We start from the raw sequence: 19,329 nt of genomic DNA, 5'->3' as shown, positions 1-19,329 counted from the left end.
TTGTCTCATGTCTGATGGGCCTTTTTTGTCTTCGGCCTTGTCTTCTTCTTCTCCTACTAATTACAGTTAATTAAAAAATAATAGTAAATTAATTATTTTGATATTTTTTAAAATTTTTAAATTTTTAAATATCATTAATGTAATAATATAAAATTATTTTTAAAATATTTATTAATTACTTTTAATATTATATAAATTAATACTATCAATATAATTCATATTACTATTTTCTAAAAATACAAATTTATTATATAATTAAAGATTAATTTATTATTAAATATAATATTAAAAATAATTTAAAAATTTATTTTTAGAATTAGAATTATTATTTAATTAAAAATAATAATTTATTAATTAATATAATATTAAAATATAATTAATATACTATTTTTAAAATTAGAGTCAATATTTAATTAGGAATATAACTTCTTAATCAACAAATTAATAAAAGGAACTATAAAATTACTTATAAGCTTGAATTCCATGTGTCAAAATAACATGTCAAAATAAAAATTTCATGCGTCAAAAGTCAAGCACACAAATCAAAGATCTCGAAAGTCAATAAATATATATATATATATATATATATATATATATAGTTGCTTAAAGTACAATAAATTTACTTAACATTTAAAGCACATGTTTTTTTTTCTTCCAACTATTCGATTCAAAAGCCCAATAATTACAACACCAAATCTTAACAAAACCACAACAAATTAAATAGTGATCTCATCATCATGAATAGACAACAATTGATAGGTCCAAATTATGTATATATGCTTAGGATGTTTTAGAGCTTTAATAGTATATTATATATATATATAATATGTTGAAAATAAGTACTTATACCTCACTTAAATTTTATTGTCTATTTTTTAGGTAATATTAGCCAAGAAAGGGAAAATGAAAGAAAATACTCAAAGAAAAAATTTAATTGGATATGTTCGTGTCAAGGCCCAAGATTAAGGCATGTGGATTTGCTATTTGTTGTGCTGGCCCAATTATACAAGGCCCAAGGGGGGTATTTTAGTTATTTTATATAATTATTAGGATTTATATTAAAAGTTATTTATAAGATAATATTTGGTGGAGAAAATGATATTTATAGTTTATCTATTAGATAGACTTATCTTGGGTATATTTATTTTTAGGTAGTCTTATTTAGAGGAGGACTCTACTTTATATATATCACTGCAAAGCAAGTTCTAAAAGAGAGAGGAGAGCTTTCTCCCATATGCTCTCTGCTACATCTCTCACCTGCATTTGTTCATCATTCTTGTCTCTACAAATCTCTACAGTTCTTCATAAATATTTTATTTTTAGTTTTCATTGTTCTTTTAAGATCTAAGAAGCTTTTCAAGAAGTGGAGAGTAAGGTTCAATAATCTTCATATTTGAAGAATTCTGGATTTCAATGAAGCTTTTTATTTTATTATTTTTATGTCTTTCTATTTAATACCATATCATCATTGGGCTAAATATGTTAGGCTAGTTTTCACAAATATTAGTTTAGCCTTTTTATTTTCATATGCACTTTGTTTTTTATTTATTTAATGAATGATTTCTTTACCTTCATACCTTTATTAGTTTCAGTTATTGTTGTTAGTTAACCATCATATTAATTTAATAATAATAATTGTTATGAAAATATTTAGGTTGAATGTATTAGAGACATCATCGTTGCTTCAATCTATGTTGGTAGAAGAAACTTTAGTTGCATCATTAGCTTGAGTAAGTAAGGAAAAATGCACATCACCATCTCATTCATTAGATATTGATTTAAAGTAAAATAAGGAGATTACTAAGTAATTGGCTAGGCTAAATACTGTTTTTAGCATATAGTTTTAAATCATAAGTATTTAAATTTGCATTGCATATTTACTTTATAGTTTATTTTATTTCTTTTATGAATATTCTATTTTCTCAAAATACTAATTTAGAGTGTTTAGATTTACTTCTATTATTATGTATTGATCGACCTTGGTGTATTTTACCGCTTTACTATAAGAACAGTTTATGTACTTGCGAGTACTAACTTAGACACATTAACAATAAACAGTAAAATGAAATATTAGAAACTTTTTAAAGATAGATTCATCAATATTTCAATTCCATAAGAGGTAATCCAATTTCATATACATATTTAGTTGATTTTGTATAAATTTAAATTTCATTGCATCAAATTTTTTCAAAAACCATTATATTATATGTGTTTTTAAGTATTTAAAAGTTGTAAAAGGTGAATATTGTATTTTAAAACTCAGATCTACATAAAACTAATGAATTAAATTTATTTTACAGAAAATCCAGAAAATAATATATATCGAGTATGTAGAAGTATATATTCTAAAAATTTATATTTTTATTATATGTGTATGATATATATCTTGTAAAATTCTTGAATATTAACTATCTTATGAATATAAATAAGTAAAAGAAATCATCAATTATATATTATAGAAAAATATTTTCTTAACAAAATATAAAATTATTTTTAAAATATACAGTGAATTAATAGTATATACTAAGTATATAACCAATTTATTCCAGATATATAATACTCAAATTTTTACTGATTTTTTTCTATTCAGATTTTAAAATCATCTATTATATTTTTCTTATAAATAAATATGGACATAATATCTATTTTTTTTCACTATAATAGGCATTAGGAAGAAAACATGAGATATATATAGAAACTTTGACATAAAAGGCATTCTAATACTAAAGGATAATAATTTTACAAACCTCATAAAAATAATATCAAAAAATATAACAAAATTAAAATGGAGAAAACAATAATGGGATTCGATATTAAGTCAAACAGATTATTCACAACTACAAGTAGAAGAAAATGCAAACCTCCCATTCTATTTAGAGTTGAAGTCGATAAAATGTAATTTCACTAAATACCCTTTGTGTAAGACGTTACAAGAATGGAAACAAGAATGAAAGACGTTACAAGTTTGATAACAAAAATCGTTGTTGAACAAATTAAAAAAGCACGATGTGGAATTAATCATAATCAATCCAAGGCATAAACAAGTTGAAGTTGGCTAAGTTATGCAAGCAAAGAGATATTGAAATCTGACATGGGATTTTATATATCAACAACCACTTCCAATATAAAATAACCAAATATTACCAAAAGCAATACTATTTGTGTTACTTGAATGAGAATATTAAGTAGTTTTTAAAAGCATCAAAGAATATTCAAAAAATATAAAAAAACAGACTCATATATATATTAAAAATTATATAAAACAACGACATTAAAATATATAAAAGAAATGGATAAAGAAAAGTAACAAAAAATGCATTAAACCAAGTTTATTTCAAGTATACAACAGGTATCATTGAATTATATTATAAGTATATTCACATAAAATTAAACATACTTATAAACTTAACGATATATAATATATTATGAGTATATAATATTATTTCTGAATTGATTAAAATCTATATATTTTATGTCCAAGTCCTAAAAGTTCTAATATATAATCAAAAATAATTTCTAAAAAGTTCTAAACAAATCATAATTATTTCAAATTACGCTGACTATACAAATCTAATAACAAAAAAAGTTATTGAACAAATTTAGAGAAGTAAAATATAAATATTACGAGAAATGATTGATACCAAATATATTTCGAACAAAGGTTATTTTCGAGTATATTACCAATATATTCAACTTATGTTACAGTAGTCTTGTAAACCTAACAACATATAGTATATTTTTCGAGTATATAATATGAATATATAATAAGTATCTATTATTATTTCTGAGTTAATTAAAATATTTATATATATTTATTGCACGAGTAATATATATTCTAATGACTAATTTTGATCACTCATAATAAATATTAATTAATTACAAAAACTATTTAATTACATAAATTTTAATTCATGAAACCAAATTATGAAATCAAATTGAAAAGCTATTGATTTCTCTCAAGTATGGTCATCGAGTTGTTAAATTATAAAATCAATCTTTTTATAAAATAAATGCAACTTATGTATACATTAAACAATAATTGCAGTATTAAATAGCCAAAAAAATACATAAGAAAATCTAAAAATAAATTATTTATCCAATTTTTTATAGTATATAAAGGGTATCATCATAGTATATTATGAGTATATTTAACTTATATTGAAACATTCTTATTTTTTGATATACAAAAAGACTAACAATTAAACATTTAGACTAAAGTAATAAACTTTCTATGTATTAATAAATCATTCATAACAAATTCAAACAAACAAAAATCTACAAATTAATATATGTATAACTAAACCTAGTAATAAAACTATAAAACTACTTGTCCGTCATGTATAAACACATTAATAAAAAAATTAGATTAGGTTTCTTCTTCAAATCTTGTTTGGCCTATCCACCTCCTTAAGCTTGCCTTATGATTCAATCTCACCAACAAACCATCATTTCATTAGATTTTATATAAAAGAACAACATGATCAAAATATGACCATTATCTTTAAGGCTCCCATTCATGTTGTTTGAGCACTACAAAATAAAAAGCTAATATATAATCACAATATGTATAAGATTGAGGCTACATATTAAGAAAATTAAAATAGAAAATACAGTTAACAGTATATAATATACTTCGAGTATATTATAAGTAGAAAATGAGTATATATTATCATTATCATAATAACTAAATCCAAAACAACAATAATAAAGCAAAAGAAAAAAAAAATAGAGAACAAAACATGAAGTTCATGTCTTAGGCCTACAAAAAACAACAAAATTTTTTTTAGTCTCCTTCCCACACTCTTCCATTTTATATTCTCCTTACCTTCTTAGTTTTTAAACTCTCAAACCATACATATATATATATATATATATATATATATATATATATATATATATATATATATATATTTTTTTTTTATTGTAACTATTTTCATCAAACACTTAGAGCGCATTCATCATTAATTAAGAAAACTATTAACAAGATAGAAAGAATGAAGTTAATCTCTTTAATAGCAGCAGAGGGAATAGACTCAAAGAATTTTTTTAAGAATATTAAACCAATTAGAAGTCCTTTTTATATAAAGAGAATCCAAATCATCAATTACTAAATATCATCAATTTCTAAAAAATAAAAAATCAAATCAAGCAATCAAATTTATTAGCACTTAATCAAAATCTATAAAAACAAAAGAAAATAATGGATAATTACACTCACCACTGATGGAGATCAATACAAGAAAAGATTAGAATGAACAAAGTATAAATTCCAAAACTAAAAAAGAATGTATATAAATTCATAAACTAAAAAATCTGATTTACTAACACTTTGTTAAAATCTATAAAAGACAAGAAAAATGAGTAATTTTACTCACCAAGTGTAATACCCGGAATTTTTCTTTAATAATTATAATATTAGTAATAATTAATAAATGAGTTTTTATTTCAATTAATTTTACTTATTTTATTTGGTTTAAATTGGAATATTTTAAGTAGAAATTTTAATGCTAGACAAATAAGAGAGTTATTTTCTATATCTAATTAGTTTGATTTTAAGAAAGTAATTAAGTAAATTTCTTGAAAAATAAATTATATTTTCGGTCATTCAATTTTTTCCGATATGAATATATGAATTAAATTCTATATTTGAGAGTTATGAAAGAATTAATAATTAATATTTTATAAAAGAATTTATTTAGGAATGATGAATTTTAATTAGCTAATAGTGTTGATTTTAATTGAAAAATAGTTAGTAAATTGATTAATTAAATTAAATAAGTGTTAGGATTAAATTGAAAAATTAATTCGGAATAAGGATTAAAAGTATAATTTTTTTAATATGGGGTTTTAATGAAAATTTGTATGTTTGGTATTTTTGTAATTAATTATGTTGGCAAGGGCTTTTTGGTAATTTTATATTTAAAAGCAAGGGTAAATATGTAATTGTATGTTTTCAATAATTCTAATTTGTCAAATTAAATAGTTAGGGGCTTAATTGAAAAGCTAAAGAAAAGTTTAAGGGTTAATTGAAAATTTTGCAGGACGAAATTGTTAGTAATTAAAAAGTTGAGGGATTAAATAGTAAGAGAGAAAAGTTCAGGGGCTTAATGGCGATAAGGAAAAGAAAGAAGAAGAAAAGGAGAAGGAGATCGGGGAGAGAGAAGAGGAGCGGGGAAGTGTGAGGTCGGGAGCATGAGTTTGCCGACGAAGAAAGAGATCGCAGGGAGCGGTGCTAAGTGAAAAACACAAAGGAGGCAGCGGCTTTTGGATGCCATTCTAGGCGTCTCCGGCGGCGTTGGCGGCCGAGTCGGGTGGCAATCGACTTCCCTAAGCCTGGGCTTCATTTTGGCGGCAGCAGCGACACAAATGGTGGCCGGAGTTGGAAGTTCACGGTGGAGAGAGAAAATGGGTGGCAGACGGAGTTTTCTGGTTTTTCCGGCGAGCTTTGGCTGATCGGAGGACATATCCGGCCTCCCATTAGCTCAAGCTTTCCAATGGCACCGGTTTCATGGCGATCAGATTCCGTTTAAAAATCGACTGCCGAGATCGTCCGTAAATCTCTCCGGATGATCGGGGGTTGGATCGGAAGATCGGAAGCAGGAATCATCATCAGCGCGTCGTTTTGAGTCCATTGGTGCGTTTGGATCGTCGATTGGACTCCGGCGGTTGGAGGCGAGTCAACCGAGCGATCAAGCATCTCGGTAATTTTCTGGCCCGTTGATTTTAGAATTATTTAGTAAATTTATGTGTTTATTGAACTGTGTTGAGCATTAGAAAATATTGTGAGTTAAAATAATTGTTTGTCGGACTGTCTGCAATTAGTCATGATTTGTGATGTGTGGCGGAGTGGGGAAAAATAGTGAAGTCTTGGAGACCCGACTCCCGTTAAAAATAAATTGTTGAAAATTTGAAGTGTTTTCTGGCAGATCCTGGACCCGTTATATGGATGGTCAATGTCCGTAATTTAGGAAAGGTTCTGCCGGATTTTCAATAGAATTCTTCTGAGTCGAGATTCATAGACAGTCAGTCCTAGGAGTCTAGACCTAGAATTAATTGTCAAATGTTTTAATGTTACTTATTAAGTTGTTTTCCGTGATTAGATAATCAGTCAGTTCGGCTCGTTCCATCAAAGGCATCGGAGCAGAGCTAGGTGGTCGTCAGAGCTGTGAGTTAAAGTCATATATCTGTTATGCACGTGTCATGCACAGATTTTAAATAGCGATTATGATTAATTTATTATAAGTTTAAATTATTCATTTAATTACTATTCATATATATCATATTCTTCATCATTGAATTTATTATTGCATGATGACTCGGGATGGGACGGCAGTAGAACATACTATTTGCTGAGTTGCACCGGTATGAATCCGAGACTGATAATAAAAAGGCAAAAAGGGTAAATTTGAAAAGGTAAATTTTAGGACTTGTCCTGGTCGAGCATTGCTCTCTGGGCTGGGTAGAGTGTGTTTGTCGGAGTAAAGGTCCCTGGTCGAGCATTGCTCTCTAGGCGCCGGCTTATTTGGAAACCTAAGTGACCAGACTGGAGTTAAGAACTTTGGTCAAGCTTCGCTCTCTGGGCGCTAGTCTTATTGGAGTAAGAGAGCCTAAAGGCTAAGAGTAATAGCAATAATTAAGTGATCGAACTGGAGTTAAGAACCTTGGTCGAGCTTCACTCTCTGGCCGCCAGTTCTGTTAGAATGAGAGAGTCGTGATGTTAGTGTTGGGTTTAAGGTTCTACTGAAATACTCCGTCCCGTAGTATGTGAAAGTTATTTTTATTTAAGCATGGCATGTCACGCATATTCTTGCATGAATTTATTTCAAATTAAATAAATATGTTATTGAAGTGTTTGAATTTATTTTTGGATATATGATTTTAACTCACTTTTGAAACTGATAGTCTCAATTTCACTATTTTTCAGGTGATTGTTAGTCTTCCTGCAGTTCTTATCTAGCAACCCGACTCCTTCATCATCGGGTTGATGTAATTGATTTTGGTATGTTTGACTTGTAAAACTTTAGATTCTCCATAGTAGAAATTTTAGACTTATCAGTTTTAATTTTATGTAAATTCGGGTCTTGCCCAAGTATGTTGGCAGACCGAATTAAATATGCATAATTTGATGGTTAAGATTAATTGTGGAAAAGTGCTTAGAACTAAGTTTGGATTTTAATTTGATTGAGTTAGTGAATGGTTAGACTTACTACGGGATTCAGTGGTTTTACACATACTTATTCTCTAATGTCAGTCACGGACCCAAAAGTCGGGTCATGACACGAAAAATGGAGATCAAAGTAAGAAAAGATGGCGATGAATATAGTATAAATTTCATAAACATCGCAATGAATTGATAAAAATCATTTCAAAAAGAAAAAAAATAAAGATTTAAAATACAAAAGTGTAAAAAGGAGAATAAAAGTTTAGTAAAAATATAAACTTTCAAAAACATACCTATAAAAATAAATGGTATAAAAAAGATACAATGTGTAATTTCCTTTATTATATTTAAGATGGTTGGATAATGTACCATGAGATTCTAATTTAAAAAGTTTCAATTTATTCAAAATTTACTTAAAATGATAAAGTCAAAATAATTAATTTATGATTTCTACTTAAAATATTTAATTGAGTAATTTTTATAATCTTAATACATTTTTAAATTATTACCAGCAAATTTAAGAAAGCTTTTATGTTTCTAACATATTTTTTTATTAATATCTTTTGTTTTTATATATGTAGGAGAAAAGTTAATTTCATTATATGTCTCTAAGTCTTTTCTATAATTTTAAAGTAATTATCTAAATATACATTTAATAGTTAAATCATAAAAATTAATATCATAAAAGTAATTACAGCCAATAAAAAATTAAAATAATAGTAATAAATAAATTATTTAGATTCATTATTTAAAAATTCTAATATTTAATATTGTTCAACAGTCAAAAAAACATCATTTCCTTTTTCAATATCAAACGTTACCTTATTAGAAATAGAAAATTTGAGTTGTGGGTTGTAATTCAACTCAAAGGCTGCTTAGACCTTTTCATTTTCTTTTCTTGAAAGATGAAAGGAATCTCACAGAATTCGTACCCATAGGTTGAGGAACAAATCAAAATTGATGAGAGCAAAATTGAAAGTATTAGATTATATTAGTATTATTATGTAATTTTTCCATTAAGCAAGAGCCACACAATTGGTTGTTTTCAAGAGGATATATTGAAAGTTATATATCATATTCGTATTATTTATGTTATAGTTGGACGGTTGGACCAAAGTCAATTAGAAATCAAAAATTCCAAGTTCTTATGTTTTACTTGGACGATTGGACCAAGGAGTGGTACAAAACTCTTAATCAGGAACTTTTCTCGAATCATACCCTCTTTCTCACTAAATTTATAACATTAGTTAATTTATAATTTAGTATTAATATAATATGTACCGTTTTCATAATATTGTTACATAGTTATATGTCTGAAAAATCCATAATATAGTTAATTTCTACTTAAAAAAATATTTTTAATTTAATTACGAATAATATTATTTTTAAAAATTAAAAACACTATTAATTTTTAAAACTTTAATAAAATTAAATTTTTAAAACTAAATTTTATACTAAATCATTCATTAATGATAAATAATATATATTATTAAATTAAATTAAATTAATAATATTAAATTATTTAAAAATTAATAAAATTTTATCATATTTCCGTAAATAATTAAATGAATTTAATAAATTAAAAAATAATAAAGCTCTATATATGTTTTTATATCAAAAGGCACGAAAAGAATATTTCAAAAATTAGATAATTCATTTTTTTCTTTTGTTTGGGGTACTCTTTCCGCCTTTCGTCCAAACCACGCAGAGACAGAGTTATTATTCCACATGGAAAGTGTGTGTCCACTTCTCAAATTAAACAATAATAGAAAAAAAGAAATATCAATTTATTTACCTTTTCAGAGACCTAACTGTATAAGGATTTTTCTTTTGAGCGGATAAAAGTACTAAATTTTAATAAACCCCAACACTATAAGAATCCACAGCACATTAAAATTAGGGTTGAGTTTTTACCTCTTCTTCTAGGGTTTCTTTTCTTCCGCAAAATTCCATGGTTACTATTTTGATTCTTTACCCAATTCAATAAAGCTCTAGGGAGATAAATTTATCAAGTCTAGAGAGAGAAGGAGAAATGGATGCTAGGGTTGGTGTGGTTGTTGAAGGAGGACAAAGGGCTCTGAATTCAGCTGCCGTTCATGGAAGTGTTGTTGATGCAGGCGCTAGAAAATTTCTTCAACAGCATAGTTGTAGTAATAGCAATAACAAGCGACAATCTTTTAATAGTCAGCAAGCCCAGATTGGTACAGTGCAACAATTGCTTGCTGGTGGTATTGCTGGTGCTTTTAGTAAAACCTGCACTGCTCCTCTTGCTCGCCTTACTATTCTCTTTCAGGTAATCTTTTTTTCTTCTTCTTTTTTTTCTCTTTATTTTTTTATGGGATTTATGAGAAAGTTTCTATCTTTATATATATTTAATATATATATAAATTTTTGGGTTTATGTTGAAAGAAAAAACAACTTCGTTTAATTGGCCTGGTTTGGAATTTGAATTAGCTTGATTTCTAAACATTTTCTTAATGTAAGTGAATGAATTTTATGTGCCCGATTGGGATTGTGGAAGAGAAACTTAATTTTGGCTGAACCCATTAAAATTCTGGTTACTATGTCTAATCTTTATGGTAAATAGCATAAACAGCCTTGAATGTTTGGAGGTGTCCTTATAAAGTTTCCATTTTTTCCTATTTTTATTTTTTGTTGTCGCTTTAATTTATATTCTGCAATGTACTTTATGTATATATGTCTAGTAATTAACATTAGCTTTAATCTTGAATAGGCAGGCAACCTTTTCAGTTATGCCAAACTGGGCTGCATTAGTTTTCTACTTACTTCTGTCTCTTTGCTACTAATTGTTTGTTCTGCTGACTTTAATATCTGTCTTAATCTACTATAGGTTCAAGGTATGCATTCTGATGTTACAGCATTGGCGAAGGCTAGCTTATGGCATGAGGCTACTCGTGTTATTAATGAAGAAGGATTTAGAGCATTTTGGAAAGGCAATCTGGTTACCATTGTTCACCGACTTCCTTATTCTTCAGTTAACTTTTATGCATATGAACGCTACAAGAGTGTAAGATAATACATCTTTTAATATCTCCTATGTGAAATTGAAGCTGAGCAATATGTGATTCTTTTGTCCCTGAAAATTTCATGTTGTCTTTTGATCTTTTGCAGTTTTTACAGTCTGTTTTTGGCCTGGAAAAACAGAGGGGTAATGTAACTTCTGACCTTGCTGTGCACTTTGTAGCTGGTGGGTTGGCAGGAATAACAGCTGCCTCTGCGACATATCCACTGGATCTAGTGAGGACGCGCCTTGCAACGCAGGTAACTCCAGCATACTTGGGTGAGTAAAGAGCTGCTTTTGGTTGGGGAATTTTTTAGCAACTGTTATTATGCGGGTTTGGTTTATTTCTGCTCAGTAAATATGCAGTTCCTCTTTGAAATCTTGTCCTTACACGGCTTCAAACTTTGCAGAGGAACACCATATACTACAGAGGCATCTGGCATGCATTTAATACCATATGTAGAGAAGAAGGATTTTTGGGCTTGTATAAAGGACTTGGAGCAACACTACTGGTATTATTTGTTATATATCGTTATTGTTATTATTTTCTTTCCTTTGTTTTTCCCCCTTTCTAGCTTGATCTTATTAGTTTAAGTTTAATTATAACCCTTATGTATTTCAGGGTGTGGGTCCAAGTATAGCAATAAGCTTTTCTGTTTATGAGTCTCTCAGATCATTTTGGCGGTCAAAAAGGTATGAACTCTTTGAATGAGCCATTTGAGAATATTATACGGTGTTGTTTTTAGTCTTTCTTGCTTGGTGGGCTTATGTTGGATAAATTTATTTTATCACATTAACTGCAGGCCCAATGATTCTACTATTGCGGTTAGTCTTGCTTGCGGTAGTCTTTCAGGCATTGCAGCATCGACAGGTGAGTGACCTGATCCAGTCCAAAGATCTTACCCGAGTTATATGGCTTTTAGCTTGCTATAATTCTTCTTCAAAATACCTTTAATTTTAGACCTCGAGTTTAAATGGCATAATTTCTGAATGTTCATACATTTTGCTCTTTACCCTTGAAAAAAGTGAAGATCCTGATGTATCTTTTGCCAAATATCAAGGGGCTATTTATATGCCCTAATCTGTATGACTGTCACTTCCTTGAAGTAGGTATGCAATATATGTATGGAAATTTTTAATTTAAGATAAATGTATCATGTCGTATTTACTTGGAAGCATATATATCGTTTATGTGTTGCTTGTTGAGTTCTAAATTGGATGTGATTTCATAGATTGCTACATTTTCCACTCAAACAACTGCTGGTGCAAACTTTACACTCTTTTGATTCTTGGAATGCTGGAGTAATAGTTTCCTCTGGTCTGCACTAGAGTTAATTGTTTATGACCTGTGCAAAGATGACATAAATTCCTTGTAATTTTCTTAGCATGATTTATGTGTTATATCTCTTAGGCTGCTCTTCATTGGCAATAAAATGCCTGTCAAACTTGAGAATTCAACAGAGAGTTGATCTTGTAACAATTATTTTACCAAGAAATTTGAATATATTGGGAATTATTTATTGTCGTACTGCCTTTCAGTGAAAGATTTGCTAATATGACCAACTACTTTGCATATGGAGAATTCAGCAGACCCCGACATGGCCAATTAAATCACGTGCTGTTGATAGAAATCACATAAATTGTCAATTAATTATAGTAAAACTTTCATTCTTGTGCAATATAAACTATATTCTATACCCTTAGTGCCATTTCCTGCCCATTGAAGCATTTATATATGTAGTAATTCTTATTATCATAATCATATGCTCTGAGACTTGACTGCTCTTATGATATACAGCAACTTTTCCTTTGGATCTTGTGAGGAGAAGAATGCAGTTGGAAGGGGCAGGCGGGCGAGCACGTGTGTACACTACCGGCTTGTTTGGGACATTTGGGCATATAATACGTCAAGAAGGTTTGCGAGGCTTATATAGAGGGATTCTGCCAGAATACTACAAAGTAGTTCCTAGTGTTGGCATTGTCTTTATGACATACGAGACACTAAAGATGCTTCTATCTCATGTCCCAACCAGTTAGTAGCTGCACCTCAGTTTGACATTCTTTTTCAATGTTGCCCATGAGAATCATCTATCTGGGCGCATCAAAGGAAGAGGAAAATGGAGAAAAGAGCAAGAAGAATCAATTTTGCTATAGAAGGAGGTTGGTACTCTATGGTGGTAAATTTTGCTGTTGCTGCCATGAGACCGTAATTTTTGATGTATAGATGTATTGTGACCAAGGGGAGTGATTTAAGTAATGTGATTCTATATATTTAGGTATTAACATCCACATAGTTAGCATTCATTGACGATCATGTCGTCATAATAGTTTTGCTGTCATAATGTGTTCTGTTACTTGCATCTATGAAGCTGTACTTTCTCAAGGACAAATCCTCTTGTGCTCTGCTTACAATTTGTTTGTAACTTGTAGAAATACAAAGTGCTAACATTACTGGCTTATATCTTTGTTCGGTACTTGTTAATTTGTAATTAGCTACCATGCGCACACAAACATAATCACTCCCAAGAGAGAATTCACCATGTGGCTGCTCTAATAAGTTGTGATGACAAAGTGTGGCAGGGCTGTAGATGGGTCACTATGGGTTTTATACCCTGAGAAATTAACACTGCAGGAGACAGGAAAGACCTCTATTATTTCTTTTTTTGAGCAATAGAGGAACACATCTAAATTTTATTTTCTTAATAACTAAAAATCTTTTAACTTTCAATTTAATTTAATATATTAAATGAAAATACATGTAAAAAAGTATTAAACATCAGGATAAAACGAGTTCTTAAATGATCAAAATTCAAAAATATAACTATGCATTTGGCCTAAAGATTTTAAGGGAAACTGAAAGTTGCATGGACGTAGAATTTGATGTTAATAATGTAATGAGCACATTAACTTGGTAACAAAGGCAGGCCCTGGTAAGTTAGAATGTAATAGTCTGCAGTGGAACAAGGTTGGGGACAATGGGGTGGCTTTAAGGGGAATAGAATATATGTTACCTCTGATAAATGCCTGATAGAGACAAATCAAATCAGATACAACATGTAAACGAGGCAACTCTTTCCTCTTCAATTCACAATCTTTGAATGACACTCTACCCACATAAATTTATAATGAAATATGTGTTCATAAAGTGTTAGATTCTTGGAATTCAATCAAAGTCGTAAGCTTCAAGTATACTAAATCTATTCCTCTATTCATGAAGACAAGTTTGTGATGCAGATTTTTTTTTTTTTGGGGTCTTTCCCTTTTCTTTTTGGTTTAAACATCAAATATCTGACCTAACTTTATTCTTGCATATTTGATTAAATACATCTTCCTCACAACTGTAATGATGCACATTTCACGCTCTTTCTAGTAATTATTTGATTGTTAAATATAAACTTCAAATTAATATATTGAGAAGCAAACTTGCCTAGGATGATAAATATATATATATATATATATACTTCTCGTCACACTCGCAAATTAATATAACAGAACTCATAATATAAAAATATTTGATAAATTAATGTATAAACGTACAACTTATTACAAAATAGAGTGTATTTCTATTAACAATTGGTTCAAATTAAGACCAAATTTTTTTATTATTATATAAAAATTATTTTTATATAGAATATCATTATATATAGAGATTTTATTAAGGCTACCTTTGCAAAGAGCCAAAGCAAAACAAGTTCCCTTCCTCCTACAAGAGGGAACTCAAAATCAAAATTAACCAAATGGTGCATATATGTTAAATAGAGTTTATAAAATAGAGAATGATTTTGGAAAACTAAATTGGAACTTATAAGGAAAAAATGAAAAATTTATCGCTAATAACTTTTCTTATTTTAAAGAAATTGTGCCTTCTTAGAGTTCTAATACAAACCAGTGATTAAGCTGAGATTTTTTAGAAGGGTTTAGCCATTGAATTCCTTACATTGAATGGCTCATAATGCTATAAAATCTTTCATAAATAAATCTTATATGATGTTCCTTATTTAGTATGATATTTTAGTTTATTTTCTATATCTGTAATATATTATAATAATATTAGAACTGAAATATATTAATCTCTAATTAATTTTATTAGAATTAGAAAATTAAAAAAAAACTGATCATCTGGTTTTGATTTTTTATAAGAATATTACTAGTAAATTTTCAATCTGTATGTATATATTTCTCAAGTAGGTAGTTTAACAATGGTATTGAGAGATATATATTATGATGAGCCAGCAATGGAGATGTCTAGTCTTGTTGAATTTATTTATTTTATATATATAAAAGCAGTCAAAAATCAATCAAATATCATTGTCCTGGGAAAGCAAAGTTGGCTTGCTTGCTTATGATTGGTGTGAGTAGAACAAGAATCAATCTTTTGAATCCAGCGTGAGAGCATATTATCATCACTTTATACTGGGAATAAAAATCATATTAGTTTCAGCTTTAAGAACCATTATAAATTTCTGATAATTCATGCATACAATATAAGGCATCAGCCTTCTACTCATATATATTTTTTCAGCTTATGCTTATTATTTGTTTGTTTTGGGTTAGATTATTATCCTGTTTTTGAGTTGGGACTGGGTAATCTGCATCCTGAGGTTTAGATTGCCGTTTGGGATGATCTAGCCCTCGGGTTGCAGATTACCTCCTCCTCACTGCCAATGCAATGCAGCAACCAATTCTACTTCACTCAGGCGGCACCCCAGCCCTTCACAACACCACCACCTTTCATTCTTCACCTGATTTCCTGCTCATCCTCTAATCCTTTACTTGGATGATCAACCTGTCTCACAAGCCTCCAACTAGGTCCATCTTATTTATTCTAAATTCTCCATTCCTTAGTTATGATGTTGTTTTTCTCAAATCTATTAAAAAAATTATTTTATTTCCGACTAAATTTTGAATAGAGTTCCTTTGCAAATGATTTTCTACGTTTGGTATATTAAAAAAATACTATGAAGTTCACATGTTATATTTAGATTAGAGGTTATTCAAAAGTTTTAGAAAAGAAAAAAGAGAAAAATAGAAGAAAATATAATAAAATGGTGCAGTTGAAAGGAGCATTTTAATTGTCTTGAAATAAATAATTCATTTGAAATTCCTACATGTGTTGCCATAATTTTGTTTGGTTATAATAAATCTATAGATTTAAGTAAATAGAAACCTGTGTTTGGTTAAAATCTACTAAAAAATATATTTCATTTGAGAGAAAATAAAATAAAAATAAAAAAATTGAAAGAGATATTTCGATATTATTTGACTTACTTTATTTAAAAGATTTACTTATTTTGTTAAAATTTAGTTTAATTATAACCAATTCTGACAAATTTGATTATGTAAAATTTTAAATAACTTTCATCTCAATTAAAATATGTAAACTTTGGATTTGTAAATAAAATCAATAAATTTTATGATTTTAACCAAAACAATAAAAATAACTCCTATTTCTATTGAGCACGTAAGGTTTAAGTTTGCAAATAAAATTTCATAAAATTCTATGAAATTCATTTCAACTAAACAAAATATAAAGATATTATCCTAGTATATTAGCAATCAGAAATATAAAATAGTAAATTTTTAGTCATTGGTTAACCTGAGTATTCTTAAAGAAAAAAGAAGAAAAGAGGAAGATTTCCAAGAATTAGTTGAATTGAGAGTAATCAGTACTTTAAATGATTTCTGTCCTGACTAGCTCAAAATTCTCTCAACATCTTGAAACTCTTACACTAAGACAAGTGAAATTCAAGAAGCTTGAAAAACGAATTTATTGGTCGAATTTCTTGGGTTTCTGCACCACCCCAATCGCTTCTTCCTTGCTTTCGCTAAAGTCTGTGTCATCTTTGAAGATGAGAAATTCTAACATCTCCACCCGGAAGAAAATGAAACTTCCACATAAATGGGTAATGCAAGAACCAAACTCTTTTCCAACCACACAATGCCATGCTGCTCCATGAGCTTCATCAAATTTCTGTTCAGCAAGTTTGGAAGTCGCACAGCTTGTAGATTAGAGAAATTGTCATCCGTAAAAGCACTTTATTAATTAGATAAAAATGCTCTAGGGCCAGCATTGATGTCTTTGCTAATAGGGTTCAGAAAAATCATATTCCTTTTAGCAGTTTAATTTTAAAATTTGACAGTGCTACTGGGTTAGATAAGACTTGCTGACTCCAGATGTATATAGTGTGTGTGTGTGTGTATATATATATGTTACTCTTGGAGTAGGCAAGTATCCCCACAGTTCAATGCTCAGGTGTTTTCCTTGTAGTGCTCAGTGTGGCCGCATGCCAGTGTGCCTCAGGAGTGTTCAGAGAGGCAATTCAGAGTTCAATGAGTTGTCTGTGATGCAGTCATATGATCGTTCACTGTATGACTTGTAAAGGTGAAGCTCTCTATGATTCAGGCCCCACTAAGTTGGCATATCCAAGACTCATAAGATGAAATAAGCATTATTCCTTCATTTAGCAGCCTATTCCAAGGTTTATTCTTTGAAGAAAAAGATTCAAAGTAATCTACAGAATGACAAGACATGCTATTTTAAGAAAGATTTTTGCACTAGATCTCTTCTGGGTCCCCTATAATAATGTCATTTATTAAAACCTACAACCAATAGTTGTACGGAAAATGTGAATTTTGTATATGATTATGTTTAATTTAATATTAATTTTTTTTTTTTTTTTCTGTTTCCTATCAGACCATGATGATGTTGAATTTTCCCTTTAAGGAGAAATGATTCTTAGTAGCTGCAAGTAGAGCCTCTGCAATCTAATGCTGGCATATTGTTTTGGAAAAGGAAAAAGGTTTTTCCTGCAACAAACTGTTTGACTGGGTGGAAGACATATATCTCAAGACAAAACTCATTCAAAAGGTATTAAGGGAGAAAACCAAATTCTTCATATGATCTGTGACTTCACTGATAACCCTTCTTTTTACCCACCATTCTCTGTGACTTACTATATGACTATCGAAGAGTCTAATAGGAACTCTAATTTGGCCTTGTAAATGGTCTTTTTTGGGTTTAGCTGCGGACGTGGAGTTTTAAGTATCTCGAAAAAGAGCTTACAGTAAACCTCTAAACTTATGTAGAAAAAACTGTTTAACAGGCAGGGAATAAAACAAACTTACATTACCTGTAAGATTTTTGCAACTGTTAAACTTTCTATAGAAAGCCCATAACTTCAACTATATATATATATATATGGACACACAATTACAAGAGTTAAAAGGCCAAAAGCTTCTTAAAAGCACCTTTATGCAGCATATATGATTGATTGTACTTTGCAGTGGGGTTTGCTCTCACTTAACATTTACAAATTACAGTCAAATTGTAACATGCATCACTGCATTTAAAAAGGGTTAAGAAATAAAAGACCTGTTTGATGTATCGAGCAATGGATTGGCAATCAGAAACCTCATGCAAATCAAGAGCTTGGTAAGCTAGTTCCATCACTTGGCTCTGCATCACCTCTGGCATGTCTGTCTCTTGCACTATAGCTTTTCCCTCTAGCATCTTGAGCAATTTTACTTGTGCCACAGCTTCATGCTTATTACTAAAGGCTTTAAATTGCCTCATTATATACTACTGAAGTTGAAGTTTCTTATTATTTTGAAATAGCAGAATATCTGGTGGCCCTGACAAACAGACCTCCTTGATATTTTTTTTCATATATAGGTCAACAAACAATTTGAAACAACAGAATACATAATTTTCTTTATTTTCAAATACCAAAATAACAGTTGTCGCAGAAATATCTTTGTTAACATTTTGTTTTAGCAGAGTAATGATACGTGGAATAACTCATTAAATGAATTGTTTTGTAATGATTATCATGAGTTCTACATTGTCGGTATTGCAACAGCCAAATTGAACATGTCAAAACAAAGGAGAGGCAACCACAAATGCTTGTTTGTTGTAAACATTATATATATATTCATATATTTGGCCAATTTATGTGGTCGATATTACATCAGACAATTGATGGAACCAAATGGGGTTTGGAGGAAAGGTGAGCCTGAAATTCCAAAATATTTAAAGCCATTAAATATTGAAGCTTTATGTGTTGTGGATAATCTTTGTTCTTAAGCTCTCACCATTCATCTAGCCACAAGAGGGACTACATGCCTGCACTAAAGCACCTATAATTGT

General features: G+C 29.3%; 2 protein-coding genes across 2 annotated transcripts; one reads left to right on the top strand and one right to left on the bottom strand.

The window, feature by feature from the left end:
- The first annotated feature begins 10,000 nt into the window (after positions 1 to 10,000).
- On the top strand, positions 10,001 to 13,642 carry LOC8283878 (mitochondrial substrate carrier family protein B-like). Its single transcript, XM_048370037.1, has 7 exons — positions 10,001 to 10,454; positions 11,013 to 11,189; positions 11,294 to 11,443; positions 11,594 to 11,695; positions 11,806 to 11,876; positions 11,987 to 12,054; positions 12,982 to 13,642. Exons 1-7 carry the CDS (start codon positions 10,194 to 10,196, stop codon positions 13,218 to 13,220), a joined length of 1,068 nt encoding a protein of 355 aa, XP_048225994.1. The 5' UTR covers positions 10,001 to 10,193; the 3' UTR covers positions 13,221 to 13,642.
- A 3,175-nt stretch (positions 13,643 to 16,817) lies between these two features.
- LOC8283880 (dynein light chain 1, cytoplasmic) lies at positions 16,818 to 18,833 on the bottom strand. The gene is made up of 2 exons (XM_015725779.3): positions 18,556 to 18,833; positions 16,818 to 17,154 (listed from the first exon to the last, which is right to left on the bottom strand). The coding sequence occupies exons 1-2, from the start codon at positions 18,754 to 18,756 to the stop codon at positions 16,951 to 16,953; spliced, it is 405 nt and encodes a 134-aa protein (XP_015581265.1). The 5' UTR covers positions 18,757 to 18,833; the 3' UTR covers positions 16,818 to 16,950.
- Positions 18,834 to 19,329: the final 496 nt, after the last annotated feature.

This window comes from Ricinus communis, chromosome 10 (assembly GCF_019578655.1).
Source record: "Ricinus communis isolate WT05 ecotype wild-type chromosome 10, ASM1957865v1, whole genome shotgun sequence".
Lineage (NCBI taxonomy): Eukaryota > Viridiplantae > Streptophyta > Magnoliopsida > Malpighiales > Euphorbiaceae > Ricinus > Ricinus communis.
The sequence above is the reverse complement of the archived record's forward strand: the minus strand, read 5'-3'. Positions and strand labels throughout refer to the sequence as shown.

What these genes read in the sequence shown, in the direction of transcription:
- LOC8283880 (XM_015725779.3), bottom strand. Translation starts at nt 18,756, where the DNA reads ATGAGGCAATTTAAAGCCTTTAGTAATAAGCATGAAGCTGTGGCACAA. An exon ending in TTGCTCGATACATCAAACAG is followed by an intron (nt 17,155 to 18,555) that starts GTCTTTTATTTC and finishes CTTGCTGAACAG; the next exon opens with AAATTTGATGAAGCTCATGG.
- LOC8283878 (XM_048370037.1), top strand. Translation starts at nt 10,194, where the DNA reads ATGGATGCTAGGGTTGGTGTGGTTGTTGAAGGAGGACAAAGGGCTCTG. An exon ending in GCCTTACTATTCTCTTTCAG is followed by an intron (nt 10,455 to 11,012) that starts GTAATCTTTTTT and finishes AATCTACTATAG; the next exon opens with GTTCAAGGTATGCATTCTGA. An exon ending in AGGCATTGCAGCATCGACAG is followed by an intron (nt 12,055 to 12,981) that starts GTGAGTGACCTG and finishes TATGATATACAG; the next exon opens with CAACTTTTCCTTTGGATCTT.